Genomic DNA, 17980 nt, shown 5'->3' with positions numbered 1-17980 from the left:
TTTCCCGCAGCTCAACCCCAGAGGTGTGTAAATGTGTGTTAAAAGATGAGCAGTCAGCAGGTTCACACTGTCGGGACATTTATCATCAAATAATCAGAGGAAGAAGCCTGCGTGAGGAGTTCTAATGTTTGTCTTCAGATTAGATATTTCCAAGGCTTCCCTCCTCCCTTGTGTGTGTTTTGGTTGCGTTTCTCCCACTAATGACGGTGTGGGGGATGTTTTAGTAAACAGACATGGGAGGATGGGAGGATGATGAAGAGGCTTGCTCTGCTCCGTCCAGAGTGATTTGTCTCCGTGACCTCGACTCAGTGAGGAACTGGAGGCCAGGGGCCATCAAAACGTCCCAGTGGATTTACAAAATAACAACAGGACACAAGCGATTGTGAGTCCAAACGCTGAACAATAGCATTGTGGTCCATGCGTCTGCTTGATGAATGGATGTTTTTTACAGAGCAGGATGTCATGCCTATAAAAGGAAGTTGTGGCCGACGCCCCAAACCCTAATGAGCACGTGCAGAATGAGTCCTCACCACAGCAGGGGAAACCAATCAGGAGCCACGGTGGGGTTGTCATCACCACCTCTTCAGACACTAATGATGCTTTCTGACAAAAACACACACGCACACGCACGCACACACACGCACACCACCCTCATCATCAGATTAATCTATTTTAATCAGTGTCCTGTGAGTCTGATTTTGTTCAGGTCAACTGAATGTCTAATCTGATGAAGCAGGACGCCCTGCTCTTTTGAACATGAGATTAATCACATTTCACACACACACACACACACACACACACACGTTTCACATACATGACTACTAACAAGGCCTTGAGCTCTTAATGATATAAAAAGTTCAGGTTCTGCTTTTGATTTTATCGAATGATCTCAGCTCACCCCTGCTGGAGCCGCCACCTCCTCCAGGCCGCCTGGTTTCCTAGAGGGAGGAGACGAGGGGAGGAGGAGTGATGAGGGCGGGAGGGAGGAACAGTTTGAAGAGTTGGGGTGAAGTTAGAGGAGCTACAGACTGACTGATAGCAGCAGAGGGAGAGGAGGACAGATTGGGAAAGTCCGAAAGGTTTGGGAAAGAATGAAGGCGGCAGGGACAGTGTGCAAAAGGATTCTTCTCTTTTTTAAATTTCATTGATACGTTTTTTTTTTCTTTACTTAATCATTATTTATGTTTAGAAATTCAGTTAATTAATTTTTCTTTAAATTTTCTGTTAAATTTTTTTATTTGCTAGATTGTTTTTCCACCTTAGAACTAGATTTTGGAGTGTGTGTGTGTGTGTGTGTGTGTGTGTGTGTGTGTGTGTGTGTGTGTGTGTGTGTGTGTGTGTGTGTGTGTATCATGGAACTTGAGCATTTAGGTGGCGGTGGGGTTAAACCCGAGCAGGGTAACAGTCGTCTCTACAGGATAGCACTGGCCATGTGTGTGTGTGTCTGTGCTGCTCTGCTGCTTGCACTCATACTGGGTAAGTACACACACACACACACACATACACATTTGCATTCATAGAAATCCACACACATTCATGCTGCCTTGTAATTTGTGAGGAATTCGGTGAAAATGTATCGTACAGTATCCACGCTGACACAGATTATAGTACATGGAGACTGTAAATAACATACAAGCACGCTGGTGGGAGCAAAGGTCTTCTTAGAGGGCTCGTGGGCAACTTATGTCAAACTATTTTTGGTTCATATAAGGTTTCACACACGCCCACATGCACACGCAGAAGGGCCTTTTCTCTATAATGCTCTGTGGGGGTCAAATTGGACCCTGGGAAAACAGGAGGGAACGACGTCCGAGTTGTCCCTTTGTGGGTATCGTGCTGCAGAATATGGACCGATTGAGCAGGGAAGTGAGTTCCGAGCCATGAGGAGGGTGTGTGGATTTAATCACCTTTGATCACGGAGGGAAGTGCACGACAATGGAAGACTGCAAAAACGGGTCCAAATTAAGAGGAGAAGAGTATTTAATAAAAACGACATAAAATGAATAGCTAAATAAGCAATGCTATTTATTATGGTTTGTTTATAATATTCATTCATCAGCACAGCTGATATGAATCGACATTTGACCCTCCACTTCAGTGTAAATGTGCTGGAGCTGCAGTAAGAGCTCATTGTCAAATGTAGTCCTTGAGCAGGTTACTATAAAGTGGCCCGGCGTCATCGAAACACAAATTTCCACAAGCGCCAACGTCTAAAACAACAATACACAACAATACATCACCACAAAATAACACAGAGCAACAGCACCGTACTAAATACAGTACAAGAGCATAAATACGCACAAAGTAAAGACTCCTGAGGCCTTTGCTTCCATAATTGAAAGAAAACCAAGCACAGGTAATACTACATACAGGGTAGCAGTAAAACAATCAAATTAAGAGTGGATATTAAAGTATTACAATACCTACTACTGCTAAGAAGTGAACAAATTTAGAAAGAAAAAAAGATCAAATTTTTATCAGAGTCAGATTTAAAAGTTGCTGAGTGCAGTGCAGTCAATCCAGATGTGGGCTGTAACATCTAGTACTGCTTCTTTAACTTGAATCTGTTTAAACTGAACAGTACAGTCTCCATGATGTTAAACTGGCTCAAAGAAATGAGAGCAGACGCCTGCATTTGAGTTAAGAGCTAGTGTTTGTAAAATGTAAAATAAATAAATGAATACAAATTGAAAAAAGTTGCAGTTTTATATTGGATGGATGAGTTGACTCAGTTAGCCTGCCTCCTGTCAGCTGTTTTAGCTCGGCTAGCTGTTGTCCTGTAGTTTCAGTCTCAACTTGTTCTGGCTTCAGCTTCATAGTCAACGCACATACGTCAGAGGGGAACTTCCTGTTTGGCAACCGTTAAACTTTTATCATAAAGTCAGTCATTACGTAGGCGTTTCTCTGCTTTGGCGGAGTTCATGTGAACGCCATGTCTTGGGTGGGGTAAATATTGTTTTTTTTTTGTGCTGTTGTTGTTGTTGACATTCTTGTGGTGGCACTGATGCATAATTATGTTCCATGTCTATGTATGCAGCACATTCACCCACACACGCACTCACGGAAACCCTCTCGTCTCCAGTCATGCAAGTGACCACACAAGAATGTCAAAGGGTCGCTTTGATTTATTATTTTTAATGAGCGCGGAGGGTGTATGTCGCTTAAGTGTGTGTTTGTGTGCAGTCAGTTGCCTGTTTGGTATCTCGGTTATAAGCATGAGGTGGCTAATATCCCTGACGCTTCAACCTCTGAAATTCTGGATGAGCAGCTGGGTGGAGGGGCGGTTGAGGTTGCTCCAGGCCAAGCAGGTCACGTTGGGTTGAAATAGTGAGTGTGTGTGTGTATTTCTACTTCAAGTGTACGCAACAATAAGCTTCTCTAACAACTCAATGGGACCGGTCAACCTCAGAGGTCAGACCTTGCGGCGCGGCGTGGTAACACTCCACTCGTCCTTTCACAAAGGGGATTTGGTTTCTAAATCTTTTCACTTCACGGATGTTTGCTGCTTGTGTTTTCCACCCAGTCCCACCACACAAAACTGTTTCCTGTTTAGAGAGGCAGTCTGGAAATCAGACTCCTATCGCTCTCTAGCAAAGTAAGTGAAATGTGGTTGCCAGTGTAAATAAAGGTCCTTAAAAATGGAAATACGTTAGCATGTTTGAATGTCCCGTTGCCTCATTTAAAAGTCAGTGGGTTTTTGGTTAAATGCCTGGAATCAGTACTGTATTTAAGACTAGCTTAAGATTTGTGTGTTTCAAAACTTCTGGTGACAAAGGGTTGTCATGCTAAAAACAGAAGTCACGCATGGGTGGTGTAGCTCGCACATAGCATAACGTTAGCTCAGTATTTAGCGGTTCGTTTCATGCTTCAAAAATTATAACAGTTGTTTTCATTTGTGAAAATTATCTTGAACAACAACACGTGTTCTTCTCATTAATGTTTGCCTTAGAGTTTATTTTCAGCAATGATCCAAAATTTAGCATAGAGCTCACTTTGGCTTCTGGTTGAGGGAACACAAGCTAACTTTTGTGCTAGCCTAAAAAAACAAAAACAACAACAACAACAAAAAACTTAATCCCTGCGGCACTCCATTTTGTCTTTTTGTTGCACCACAAAACAAAGCATCCTTTTCACAGACTTGATCAATAAAAATAATTCTCACATGGTGTCACACAGCCAAAGATTGTGTGGCAATAGTAGATAGCGGTGCTTTCCCCTGCGCAGCCAGGCGCACGGGTAATCTAAATGTTGACCCTGCCTGAGCATTCTCCAGCTGTATCAACTGCACCCTGGTCAGGATCCGTCCCATTTCAATAGATTGTGGGAACGTTGCTAACACTTCCGTCAAGCTGCAGATTATCTGGTGGAAGTGTGATTACCAGGCACTTTCAGTTATTGATTGTGAGTGTTAGGATCTAAATAATCGTGTTGCGGCTCTGTGGACACAATGGAAGAACACAATTGTCTCCCAGGAAACATTCTGAAATAAAGTTTGAATAAAATAAGATGTTGACACACTTATGGGCATATTACTTTTTTTTTTTTTGTTTAAATCAAATTGTTGTGACAAAATAATCTCAAGGACCATTGTCTGGCATTTTCCTGAGCCATTTCCGTCTGATTTCTGTCAACACGTTGATTTGACTTTTTCTACCGTCGTATAAACACACTGAGGGTTGGAAAATGAGGCTTGTTCTAATATGATTTGCAGCTGAGCCAAATGAGAGGGAAGACAGTACTGTGAAAGGACATGATTTTGGAGTAATACTTCATTCCTTAAAACTATCATATGCTTATCAGTTACCAACTGTTGTCTTGGGTTCGTGATGGAAGTTGTTTGTCTTGCACGCTTCTCGGAGAATCCAGATTCAGAAAATGCTGGCTAACTCTGGGCCGACTTCTTAACAGTATTTGATTAGCAAACAAAAAAACAACGAAAAAAAAAACAGTCATTGATAAATAAATGAGAATTTGTAGGTGAAGTAAGTACAACCCAAAATCAGAAAAAAAAATGGTGGTGTATGCTAAGATTTACATTAAAAAGAAACGCAATGATGTATGAATTGTGTTTTATGTTACATTTTAGCAGCCATTCTTCATCATCGGCTCCTTTCTTCTTCCTCAGTTTCCCAAAGAACCAAGCAGGAGGAGTTTTGCCTGACCCCAGAATGCATCGAGGCTGGTGAGGGTGACTTTTTCCACGAACATGCAGTTTTACACAAAATACATTTTACAGCATGTAGCATTATTTTGGCTGTAGTACTTCAGTGTTTTTATTTTGTTACTGTCTTTTTTTTCCGTCTGTAGCGGGGTCTATTCTGAGTAAAATGGATCAGTCCATTAACCCCTGCGATGACTTCTTTAGTTTCTCCTGCGGGGGTTGGCTGAAGGAGAACCCAATCCCTGAAGAGTCCTCCTCTTATGGCATCTACCCGTGGCTACGGCAGCATGTTGACATCCGACTCAAAGGTATAAACGCCCACAAACTTTTCATCAAATTTGACGAGGGTTGAGGGGATATACCTACAACTGGTGGATAAGCGTCCTACTGATATGCACTCAAGAGTGCGAGCATGAGTGCCTTTGCAATAGGATTTTAAAATGTCTTTGTCTGTTTTTCTAGTCTGATATTGTCTGTTGAATTATTTATGTATTCATAAGGCGAGACGAATCCTGTGCCCCACAAAGGGTGTCATTAATGTGAAAAGACATTGAGTCCAGATTCATTGGTTTCTCTCTTAGAGTTACTAGAAGCTCCTGCAGGCCCGAATGAAATTGAGGCGGTGACCAAGGCTAAGATCCTCTACCGCTCCTGTATGAACGAGAGTAAGTCTGACATACAAACACACTCAAAGCTGTTGGAGATGAACCTTTTACCTGGACAACCATGTCTGACGCCACCCCTCATGGTAAAGTCAACCCAAAGCCCTAGAGAAGATGAGATCCAGCCAGAACGCCCTCATAGTCCTCAAATGTCCTCACTTTCCTGTGCGGAACATGCGTCCCCGCAATGAAGTGAAAGAGAAGAAACATACAAAAAAAAGAGCAAAATAAAACACAAGTAGCTACTTTTGATCTCTATGGCAGATTTAAGACTTGTCACTGAAATGACAATAGTCCCCCTTAAAGGTTGCTAGCTTAACGCTCGCTCCTTTCACTTTAGCTGTTAGTAAACAAAAACCGAGCAACTGAGCTTCAGTCCAAATGAGTTTTAGTATTTATTCCCCTTCAGCGGTACGGTGCTTTGTAGTGGCGTCACATATTGATACATAACTTTACTTTAGAACACTAGAAAGCCACGTGAGATCAATCAGATTGGAGCCTCAGCCGCTGTCAACCACAGTGTCTCACTAACGCCTCCTCTGGTGGAAAGTTGTATTTCAAGACCACCCTGCTGTTGCTTGTCAAATAATTTACAACTCATTCATTCAAAACTCAGTGAAATGGATTAAAAGCATTGATTTTACGTTTGCTCACGTAGCTCTACTGGAGCAGGTGGATGCCAAACCGATGCTTAAAACACTCCGACAGCCCGAGTTTCGGTGGCCTGTTGTGGGGGATGGGCTTGGTGGGGAGTATCAGTGGTCTGCGGAACAGTGGAACCTCCTGAAGACACTGGCAGAGATGAGGAATCAGCACAGTAAGAGTGTCCTGATTCGTCTCTACATCTCGCCAGACGACAAAAACTCGTCCAACTACATCATCAAGGTCGGCTCTGCATGTTTTAGTTGCTTCCAGTGCAAAAATCAAAGATTCAGAATCGCCATTATCTACAGATTCTTTACTACTGCTGCAGTTAGATTAAGAAGCCCCAGAAGCAGCAGCAGCAGACACTAGTCTGTGTTCGCTGTCTCTCTGCAGCTCGATCAGGCGTCCTTGTCTCTGCCCTCGAGGGAAGACTACACCACCAACACTTCCTCGGCCCAGGCGGTGAGTTTCTGCTTCACTTTCCACATCCATTTCATCTAAAAAGTGATCATTCTGCTGGAGCTGCTTCCTTCCTGTTGGAATGATGGGTTCTAGGAGGGTGGAAAACTCAGCTACTTGAAATATTGACATAACATTTCAGTAGTTTTTATCAACACCAAAGAGCCAGGGCTCATTTCTAAGAAAAAAAGTTTACATTTTCAGCGTGGTTCTGTCTATGAAGGAGTAAATGTTTTCACCCACATTGTTTTTGTTTGCTTGAAGTTTCAGCAGGAGTATGCAAAAACTACCACTCCGAGTTTTGTAGTCATAGCACCACCTGGTGGCAACAGGAAATCCTGTGTTTGTTTGTTTTTTAACACTGTGACATGCTCGTCCTAGCGGGGCAAACCAGATCCTTCTTCAAAGTCCTTGGTGATGGGTTACAGTAAAGACTGACTTCGTTACCATGGCGAGGTGTCCAAGTCTGATACGTTGCTATGGAACACAAAGCTGTTTTAGTTGGACTCCACATGGTCAGATATTTTCCAGAATTTGATGAGGAAAAGTTGTAGCGCCACCTAATGGCTAGAGGAATAAAGCCCGACATCCAAAACTTACACTGATTTATATCAAAATGACACTGTGTTGTCTTCACATGATGTTCAGCAACTAAATATGTAGTTGGTGTGGCTCCAGCTCCACCTGGTGGACACAGGAAGTGATATTCATAGGAAAGCTCGCTCATCACTGCTTGCAGCTTTAATCAGGGTGGAGGTGAACGTTGGCCTTGGTGCAGATTTGCTCCCTGAGGTCTTTCTAGCTATATTTATTTTTGTGTTATGTTTTTTTTATTTTAATTAAAATGCAAAAGCATTAGAACAAAACTGCAAAAGCACAAGTATGACTCATTCATTTACTTATGCGTGTATCTTTCCCTACGAATGGAAGTAAAAGTCTTATATCTCGTCCTGGTATGTTGTACTCCAGCTCGTGGAGGAGGAGTTCGATCCCTGGTGTATGGATGTATAGTAGTGCTGCAGCAGAGAGTCAACAGTAGCCTGAAGCTATGAAAGGGAGAGTGAAATTGATCTCTCTCTCCCTCTCCGTCTCTCTCTCTCTCCTTCCCTCCAGTATCGCACTGCCTTGCTCAGTTTGATGGTGGATACCGCCGTCATGCTAGGCGCTCCGGAGAAAGCAGCTCTGACCCAGATGGAAAAGGCTCTGGCCTTTGAGACCAAACTAGCTCATGTAAAGTTTTCACGTCAGACAAATATGATCTCACATTCATGCACGGAGTTGCTGTGACAGGCCTCCATGGCGCCGGAGCTCATTTGAACGATGGATTGTTAACTGGATAATGAATGAACTTCACTAACAGTATAAATGGAGACACTGCATCCTCCTGCCTGCAGATCCTGATCCCCTTTGAAAACCGAACCAGTGAGAAGATGTACAACAGATACACACTCTCCCGCCTGCAACGCCACATACCACAGGTACTGACAGCATACGACAAAAACAGAAGACGCCTGATTCTGAATAATAAATATCTCTTTCTCCATGCCCTCTAAGGGGTGCTTGAACAGTTTACAAGCAAGACATTACATAAAACCTCAGGCCCTCTTCGGACCAGAGTTGATTAGATCCTGGATCGTCCAGATCACCTCTGAATGTGGCCCGTTAGTGTTTCTCGGTTCCTTACACATGAAATTTGGCTCTCACAGGTTAAACTGTCTCTTGTAAGTAATACATATATGTCTCTTGGGGACTTGAAGATTAGTTGTAGCAGTCACTGGGGGTCCATTGTGATCAGACCCTCTTAGTTATTCCACACAAACGTCTACAGCCCTCTTCAGGCTTAAAATGTATCCTGAGTGGTCCGATCACAAGTGGGCAGGTCTACGTACAAGTATGGAGGCACTCAGGAGCGAGAAGCTCGAGAAATCAGCCAAGTCTGAGTTGTTTTTGAGCTCTCTTCCTCCCCAACTGGAGTTTTTGGCCAACGTGGCCGCATCTATCCCAGATTTAACACAGGTGAGGCGAGATCACAAGTGCTCGCTTGAGACGCGCATGACCATGCAGCCAAATGCCACTTGAGGCTCCAAGTGCTTTGAGCCGTCTGCGTGTGATCGGATCACTCGGGTGTGAAGGGATCACTCGGGTGTGAAGGGATCACTCAGGTGTGAAGGGTCCGGCTGCGGGAGAGGAGGAAATGCAGAGGTTTACGTACACGATCTAAAAAAAACCCCTACAGGTTTAAGAGAAGGAGAGAAAATAACTCCGCAAAGTGAGATTTTAGTGTATTAGTGACATCCACATTCATCAAACTGCCGACAGCACAAAGTGAATCATGTAATAAATGGATTTGTCTTTGATGACAAAAGTATATGAAGGTCATTAACATCCTAATCAGCCTGATTTGATCAGTGGGAAGCTGTTTGCTTCAGAAAGGTTTGCTTTGTTTCAAGAAATAGCTGTTTTTATTATTATTATTATTATTATTATTGTGTCATATGAAAGTCTCCCTGTGTTTCTGGCTGCAGTTCGACTGGCTGGGCTTTGTGAGGGCTGTGGGGGAGTCAAAAAGTGACCCGGATCGCTCCATCTCCTCCTCTGAGCCCGTCATCGTCCGAGCTCCGCAGTACTTCAAGGAACTTTTCAAGCTCATTAATGCCACCGAGCCCAGGTACACACACACACACACACACACACACACACACACACACACACACACACACACACACCACAGCCAGACAGGGAACACACAGTCTTGAGGGCTGCTGTCTCTCATTATGATAAGAACATTATAGTGTATAATGAGATTACATGGAGCCGTTTAATTAATGTCCCTCCCCTCCCTCTCTCCCTCCCCTCTCTCTCCCTCCCTCTCTCTCTCCCTCCCTCCCCTCCCTCTCCCTGTCAGGACCGTTGCTAACTATGTACAGTGGAGAACAGTTTTATCCAGGATCACCAGTCTGAGCCGACGCTTCCTCTATAGATACCTCGACTACGCTCGGGTTGGTTCGACCTTTTCAAATCTCCAGATTTTATTCACTCCTTGTGCTTCTTTTTTTCCCCCCTCACATTTTTATTGAACATAAAATTTGACACTCAGGCCAGTTTTTGCTGCAGGTGGGGTTCTGCTGTTAAAGCGGCGTGTTGAGAGTTTGTTTGCACGTGTCACATCTCATCCATTATGTCTGATGATGTGGTTATTTACGACGTCAGATATCAGTGGTCACGTTGATGAGGGCTCCTTGCATCTCCGTCTCTCACACACCCACCAGGTAACCACGGGAACCACCTCTCTGACCCCGCGCTGGGATAAGTGCGTTAACTACGTGGAGAACTCTCTTGTTTATGCCACTGGTCGGCTTTTTGTCAACACACACTTCCAGGAGGACAAGAAACATATGGTGTGTTCGCTTTGTGTGTGTGTGTGTGTGTGTGTGTGTGTGTTCTCAAAATGACCTCATGATAAACCTTGGGTGAAGTGTTTCGTTTGTGTGTGTTTTGTCTGCGTGCTGCAAACGTGGCACGCCTCCATCAGTGCGCTCTTTGGATGTGTGTGTTTATGTTGCTGTGACACTTTAGCACTTAATTTCTGTAAACTGTCTGGTTGCACTACTGCCCCGCCGACGTGTGTGTGTGTGAGTGAACTCTATCACTTTTAACTCACAGATGGAGGAGCTGATCCAGGGTATTCGCTGGGCTTTCATCAATATGCTGGAGAAGGAGAACGAGTGGATGGACGAACCAACGAAGAAGAGAGCCATAGAAAAGGCGAGACGACTATCAAACCCGGTTCCTCACTTTTCTTTATTGATCGTCACTGGTGACATCAGCATGTGGGCGGGATCCGTCTCGTTCCATCATGAGTTACGAGCTCTCGCTTCACTTCATTTGCTTTTACATCACCGTCACGCCGGCTTGGACTTGACTTGTTTTTGCGGAGGACCTTGGAGTTTTTTTTCCTCCTTGACACCCAACTATTGAGGATTTGGTAAAAAAAGACAATCACATCATGAAGTTTTCCCAAAGGCTCAAGAGCTGCCGTAGCAGTCTGGGAACGTTTGTTATCAGGGCGCTGCAGCTGTCTTCATGAGCATGTATAGTTTTTATTATTATTATTATTATTAATATATTTAAACATCACATTTTGAGTCAATTTAAATAGCAGTTGCCCTCCGTTCCCTCACCATGAATGATGCACAGCGAAGTTAGAGAGAAAAATCAGGCATTAAAGCAGCAGCACCACTAATGAACTCTCTCTCTCCAGGCTCACGCGGTCCTGGCGAAGGTCGGCTACCCCGAGTTCATCCTGAACGACACCTACCTCAATGAGGACCTGAAGCAGGTTGGAGTGTCCTTGTAACCGAACAGAACTGCTTGATCTACAAGTCTTATCCCGACAGAGGAGGTGTGAAGAGTCATTGTAAACCGATGGCGCGCACGCGCATGTGTGTGTGTGTGTGTTTTAGCTAGAGTTCAGTGAGAAGGACTACTTTGGGAACGTGATGCAGACGCTGAAGTTTATCGCCCAGTCTGACATCGCCTGGCTTCGAAAGAGTGTCCCGCGTACAGAGTGAGTCTGCAAACTCCCGCATCACTTCCTGCGATCTTCATCATCGCGCTGAAATGTGTTTGTGTCTCAGGTGGTTCACAAACCCGACGACAGTGAACGCATTCTACAGTTCCTCCACCAATCAAATCAGTAAGATGCCCCATTGATTCAGATACCAGTGGCGTGTTAAGAGAACACAACCATCCTGGCAAATATCAGGAAGTACTTTGTGACCAGGAAGAGTACTAAAACTACTTCTCTCTCAGGATTCCCCGCTGGAGAACTTCAGAAGCCCTTCTTTTGGGGGAAGGAGTATCCAAGGTGAGAGTAGAGATATTTGAGGCTCCACTAACCGGACGTGAAAATGCAGCACTTTGGAGTTCTGAAATAATTACAGACTTTTGCTTCTTCTTCTTCTTTTTTTTTTTTTCCTGACACGAACCTCCGGATAGGAAATCTCAGCAGAGAGAGCAGCCACGCACAGAAAGCATAATTTTATACCTCGTGCTCCACAGATCATGAAATTAAAGTAAACCATTCGTAAAAAAGTACCTCTCACCAGGTTTTAGTATCAATGCCATACGTTCAAACTGAGCGTGGATTTGGGAACGTGTCCCAGAAGCGGACAAACTACAGGTCACGTGCTCTCTCTCTCTCGTCTGCAGGTCTCTGAGCTACGGAGCCATCGGGGTGATCGTGGGACACGAGCTGACACACGGCTTCGATAATAACGGTGAATACCAGACTCACGTAACAGTTCAGGCAGGTTGTAACACTTGTGATTGCCCGAGGGGTTGGTTTTTTTTTGCCGGTTTGTCCATGCAGGTCGCAAGTATGACAAGGATGGGAACCTTGACCAGTGGTGGAGCAACATGTCGGTGACGGCCTTCACCGACAAGACCCAGTGTATGATTGACCAGTACAACAGCTACTATTGGGAGGAGGCGGGCTTGAACGTAAGACTCACGCCACAGAACTGACCTCAGTTCAGCTTTGGCAGGTTAAAGGCCCATTTATGCTCAACATACGTACGAAAATGTACGCATCCGTTACAAACTATGGTACCGTCCATGCATCGTTTATGTTGGCATGGATGTTAACCAATGCATCCACCAGGGGGCAGCCCACAGTCACATGTTTATCACAACAACAAACTCAAAAACAAAACATGGCGACTGTGGAGGAGGTACTGATGATGTATTACTTGCATAAAAGATATAAACAGAGGCAGCGTTGTAGGAGGCGGTGGTCGGCGAGGCCTTTAAACACATTGCAACTGGAGGACGGGGAATTCTTTTCTCTCCTCCTGCCGATGAGAGAAATTGACGGCAAGCGTCCTTTCCAAAACTGTAGAATGTCAATTGCATTCCATAACCTGCTTTGCCGGGTGGCCCCCCCACATCCAGCACAAGTCACACAATCGCTTCTCATAATGATCTGCCATTGCTATTTCTTCTTTGTCCCTCTAGAGCTACGTATGGGGTAGAGACAGCAACACACTGCCCCCACAATCTCCGGTGGTACTGCTCCGTTTGGTCCGTATCTGTGAGCTTCATGGAAACGTGCAGAAATGCGCACGAAATGAACGCAGAGTACGGACTAAAGGCTCCGTCCGTATGCGTACGCGTATTTAACGTTGAGCATTGAGGCCCATTCATATCCTACATGTCCGTCACGTCTGTCCATCCGTTACGTATGAACCCTTCATACCTCCCAACATCTTGTGCGCGTGACCTGTCAAGGTCCGGCAGGTGGCAGTACCATGGTCCATTTATGTTTTATGACGTCCCCCATCACGCCAAGGGCTGGCCCGATCTCATCAAAGCTGTTTTTCATTTTTTGTTTGTCGCGATGCCCTGGGCTGGAGGGGTCATACAGGGGGATAATTACAGATCAACTCCGTCAACTTCTCCTCGAATTGCGCCATTTTTAAATGCCTTCTTCCTGACTCTATTAGTTTGTTGACGCTTTGTACTATGAACTCAATACTGCCCCGCGACTTCTGGTGATATCGCTCGGTTTCATCCGTAATCGTAAGGTCCCCCGCTTCGTGCAGAAAGACGGACGTAATCGACGTACCTGACGGACGGAATGCCCCATCCGTCTCCGTCTTTTACGTAGGGTATGAATGGACCTTGAATGGGCCTTCAAAAGTGATTCCCTTGTTGTCATGTTGGTTTCTGTCGTAGGTGCGGGGGAAGAGGACTCTCGCAGAAAACATAGCAGACAACGGAGGAATAAGACAAGCTTTCAGGGTAGGATTTGTTTCCCTTCACGTCTGCTGCTCGATCTGTGTCGACACAAACTTGGCAGCCACCGAAGTTTCTCTTGATCTTGCAAACAATGGTCAAATATGTCGACGAAGCTGCAGAGTGGACAAGCACAGGAGCAAAGCTGACATCGTTCATGTCTTCTGTGCTGCAGGAAGTAGAGTCTGAGTTTGAATAGGGGCCGTGCATGCTAGCATCAGTAGCAGGCGTAAACGTGCCAGACTGTAGCGTTACTGCTAATTAGTAGCTTGTGCAGGTATCAATTAAAAACTACATTTAAATACACAACAGACTGGTATTAACGTGCAGTGAAATGTCACTGCAATCTACAAAAGTTCATTAAACAATGAGTTGTTGTTTCTTCTCTGATTGTTGCCATTCATAATTAGTTTTTCACCTCATCTTACAAAGTTCTTGGTGGATTCAACACTTCCCTGATGCTGTGGTGAGAAGATGTTTGTGTTTGTTTGCAGGCGTACAGGCGCTGGGTAGACGAGAACCGAGGCGGCGTGGAGGAGCCGCTGCTGCCCGGTGTCAGACTGAACAACAATCAGCTGTTCTTCCTGAGCTACGCACACGTAAGGACACACACACACACACACAAACACTGTGGATGGGTTGTCAAAGATGAAAATAGCTTTTCTGTACACGTCTGAAAACTGGAATATTAATGTTAGTGTGTTCAGTTCTGCCTGCGGAGTATGTCAAACACACATTGTTCCTCTCGTCCAGACTCCCTTTAGAAAAGCACCAATTTAACTGCAGCGGCGTCAGATAGTCCGTCCCAGACCCGGTTCCAGGGCCTCGGGGACCAGCTCCAGGTCCTGCAGCTGCAGATGGAGCATTCAGCAGAAGCTGCTTTCAAAGGCCATGTTCAGCTCTACTAGACAGAGAAGCTGTTCGGATAAAATGACCACGTATTGAGGCTCTGATCTCCTGAAAAAAAAAAGAAAACTTAATAAAGTAATAAAGCGTCTCCTCTGCTCAATCTGCCTCCAGTCCTCATCTGGCTGCAGTTTAAATCTAATTAGTTGCCGTTGTAGGTGGCAGTGAGGCTCCAAAGGCTACCAGCACACACACACACACACACACACACACACACACACACACACACACACACACACACACACACACACACACACTCTCTCTCATTTGATGATGTTGTTCTGTGCAGGTGAGATGTAACTCGTACAGACCAGAAGCAGCCAGGGACCAGATACAGAGCGGAGCCCACAGTCCTCCAAAGTACCGGTGAGAACAGCCGTCACATACGAGCTGCCTCCTGAGTTACTTCAGCACTGTCAAGTATCAACAGATGCCTGTCAGTCAATAATTAATATCAATTAAGTGTAAATCTGGGTTTCTGTGACGGTGTGAAAATGTTCGGCGTTTGTCCTGGAGCTGAGAGAGGCCTCGCTTGTTATCTGGAGATAACGAAGCCCCTGATGACCTGATCTCAGCTTAACGGCGTAATTGACTCCTTCTCTCTCACCGAGGACGATTTTTTTTGAGAGAACAAGTTTATTATCTCCGCTTCCAACGTGCCAAGGGTTCGTTTATCCTCATTAGGCTGAATTGGTTTTATGTTTTCATGAATTGTAACAGTTTCGAGCGTTCATAAGGAACTCAAAACCAATGTTAAGGATTGGTAACATAACGTGTGACGCAGTTCTTTTGTTTCTATTTAGTTTTATGTTTTTTGAATGATTCTGACTCCCTGACCTTGGCCATCGCTGTTGTCCCACAGAGTTATCGGAGCAATGAGCAACTACGAAGAGTTCCGCAAAGCCTTCAGCTGTCCCGAGTTGTCGGTTATGAACCGAGGTGCACAGTCCTGCCGCGTGTGGTGACCTTTTGACCTCGGACCTCGGACTCTGAGACGTCCACTAAGGCGAAGATGACTTCGTTCACATTGATACAGCAATGACAAAGTCTTGAGTTTGGGTTCTCGTGTCCAGACGCGTTCTGGTAAGAGAGGAACATTTCCCAGGCTGAACCCGTCGCTGTGTTCTCGTTGCAACAAGTTTGTAAATTTATTTCACAGGTACATTTACTGCATGTATAGCAGTGACTGCATAAGTTATAACTTAATAGTTTATTGAATTTTTGAGAACACTCATATGTACTGTAACTGTAAGAAGGTCAAGCTCGAGTGTTCCCTGCAAATCTTTTTTTATATCGCGTTAAAACGACCATCTTTATTTTTCATTTAGCGCGTGGTCACCATCCATCAGTTAGCGGATGGGGATTCATCGCCGACACCCCAAATTAAAGATCTGTGACTCTCGCACAAAAGAGATGATTTATTTTTACATTTACAGTATTCCTCCTCTCACAGGTTCCTGTTCCCAATAGCTGGACAAATGCAAATTACAACTCTATGGAAAACTACAAGAAAATGATTTACCGTCATTGGTCAGAAATTTGAGCAGTGAAACTGATATTAGCCGGCTACTTCACGATACATGATATACTTGCTGTTGAAGTGTGTCTGTTTTGTATTGTGTGTGTGTGTGTGTGTGTGTGTGTGTGTGTGTCAGGGGTGTATCATTCTTATGTCAGGCACTCATTTGGATTCTGCTGCTGCTCAGCCTCGAGGCAAATGATGAACTCGCAGGATTACAAGCACTCAAGCTACAAGCTGCTCCTTCGTTCTCTCTGTCTTTCTGCTGTCGCCTCTCGTGGGTGTGAGTCGCCGCTGAGGCGCTCGCCCGTCAGCTGGTGCTTGGATTTGTAAAATAACAAGAGTTTGTTCTCGTCAGGATAAAAACCTGAATTTAGATCCAATTTAATTACCCCAGGAAAATTCATTCAGCTTTTCTCAAACGTTTCTCAAACCGTTTTTATTCAGAACACGCCGACCTGCCTGCCCCCTTGACGTGACTCCCCGCCATGACCTGAATTGGAGAACTTAACATATACATTGCTTAAAAATTAATTTGCTGTTTCACTGTTGAGAAGAATTGATAAAGTAACACTTGAGTTGAAAATCTTTATTTAATGAAATTCCCCCATAAAAGTAATGTGTAACATTTGCGCTGAAACCTCTTCATCTTTATTTACATTTTTGTAAGGGTTTTGCTTCACGTTTTAACTTAAGGTGTAGACTATAAATATGTTTTCATTGTCACAGAAAATGTTTGTATCCATATGTTGTGATTGTATTGAAAATGAGTAAAAATACTTTAAAGAGGACTTGTCAGCGTCTGTGCTTATTGATTACATCCTATGGAGACTGAGGATGGCCGCGCCCGCTATTTTAAGGTCGTTATCTGGAGAGCTCATATTAGTTCTACATGACAAAAGTTTTTTTCTTGATGTTAAAGGTAAAAAGCTGTTTTCTTAGAATAAGAATTTGAAATTTTCTCAGGATAATGGCCGTTATTGTCATATATGAACCATTTGTCTTGAAACAAGCAGTTTTACTCTCAAAAAACAAGAATTTACTTGTGATCTCAAACCTTGCTATGGTTTTATTTGCACGTTCTCTCAGTGTATCAGGCAGAAAGACATCAAATATATTAGGAAAAAGATGCAAAAATTGGAGGGGGGGGATTATTGATAGAGGTGAGTGGCAACGACTGCTGACACAGTCTTGTGTACTTAAACCGTTAGCTAGTGACGCTAACACTGGCGCTAATGTCCCTATGTCCTTAAGCACAATCACAGCGTGAAGTCGTTTGTCTTGGGCTAACAGATAATCATTTCAAGACATCCGACATCTCTGTTTACCGGCATTGCCGGTTGTTCTCGTGTCAGTTGCCACAGAACGTTGAGGCTGTTCCTTCACCGTGCTACGCTGCAGTGATTGGGAGACAGCAGACCGAGGGACGTGACTGAAGAGCATGTCCATGTATCGATTTCGCGTTGGTCAAGCTTTTATACCCATCATATCTTTCATGTATGAGAGCAGTTTCCATGGCAACTTGTCTTTTCTTACAGGATGTTAATTTTGATTTTGTGTGTGTGTGACTGTTTGTCTTACAGTGCCAAGCAGGGGGTGACATTAATGACTTGTATCTGTGGCAACACCAGCGGCAGTCTCATCCATACACACTAATTAGAAAAACAGTCCAGTGCCTTAGTCTATTATAGTGTGAAAATGTGTGTGTGTGTGTGTGTGTGTGTGTGTGTGTGAGTAGGACTACAAGGGAGGAAGTGAGATGGATGATAATGAGCCCAGATCTTGTTTTACTAGATGTGTAAGCAACGTCATGTATCAGGCTTCTGGCAGCAA

General features: G+C 44.4%; 1 protein-coding gene across 7 annotated transcripts; it reads left to right on the top strand.

Moving 5' to 3' along the window:
* Window positions 1–961: 961 nt before the first annotated feature.
* phex (phosphate regulating endopeptidase homolog, X-linked) lies at window positions 962–16957 on the top strand. 7 transcript variants are annotated; one of them, XM_086191811.1, is made up of 22 exons: window positions 962–1476; window positions 5126–5182; window positions 5308–5469; window positions 5743–5826; window positions 6482–6708; window positions 6862–6930; window positions 8041–8157; window positions 8322–8405; window positions 9453–9595; window positions 9833–9926; window positions 10197–10325; window positions 10591–10692; window positions 11189–11266; window positions 11391–11494; window positions 11565–11623; window positions 11740–11794; window positions 12139–12206; window positions 12299–12429; window positions 13663–13728; window positions 14217–14321; window positions 14918–14994; window positions 15491–16957. In XM_086191811.1, the coding sequence occupies exons 1-22, from the start codon at window positions 1353–1355 to the stop codon at window positions 15591–15593; spliced, it is 2238 nt and encodes a 745-aa protein (XP_086047937.1). In that variant the 5' UTR covers window positions 962–1352; the 3' UTR covers window positions 15594–16957. The 7 variants fall into 7 exon arrangements, with proteins under 7 accessions (XP_086047937.1, XP_086047939.1, XP_086047940.1 ...); XM_086191813.1 differs by lacking the exon at window positions 962–1476 and adding an exon at window positions 2874–2941 and having other exon boundaries at window positions 15491–16956; XM_086191814.1 differs by lacking the exon at window positions 962–1476 and adding an exon at window positions 3280–3327 and having other exon boundaries at window positions 15491–16956.
* The last annotated feature ends 1023 nt before the right edge of the window (window positions 16958–17980 follow it).

The sequence above is a fragment of the Aulostomus chinensis genome, chromosome 21 (genome assembly GCF_037954235.1).
Source record: "Aulostomus chinensis isolate RoL2024-O1b breed Wild chromosome 21, RoL_Achi_v1.0, whole genome shotgun sequence".
Taxonomy (NCBI): Eukaryota; Metazoa; Chordata; class Actinopteri; order Syngnathiformes; family Aulostomidae; genus Aulostomus; species Aulostomus chinensis.
The sequence above is the reverse complement of the archived record's forward strand: the minus strand, read 5'-3'. Positions and strand labels throughout refer to the sequence as shown.

Coding starts and splice junctions, on each gene's coding strand:
- phex (XM_086191811.1), top strand. CDS start 1,353: ATGGAACTTGAGCATTTAGGTGGCGGTGGGGTTAAACCCGAGCAGGGT. Junction 5,827..6,481: donor CCGCTCCTGTATGAACGAGA/GTAAGTCTGACA, acceptor TTGCTCACGTAG/CTCTACTGGAGCAGGTGGAT. Junction 11,795..12,138: donor TGGGGGAAGGAGTATCCAAG/GTGAGAGTAGAG, acceptor TCTCGTCTGCAG/GTCTCTGAGCTACGGAGCCA.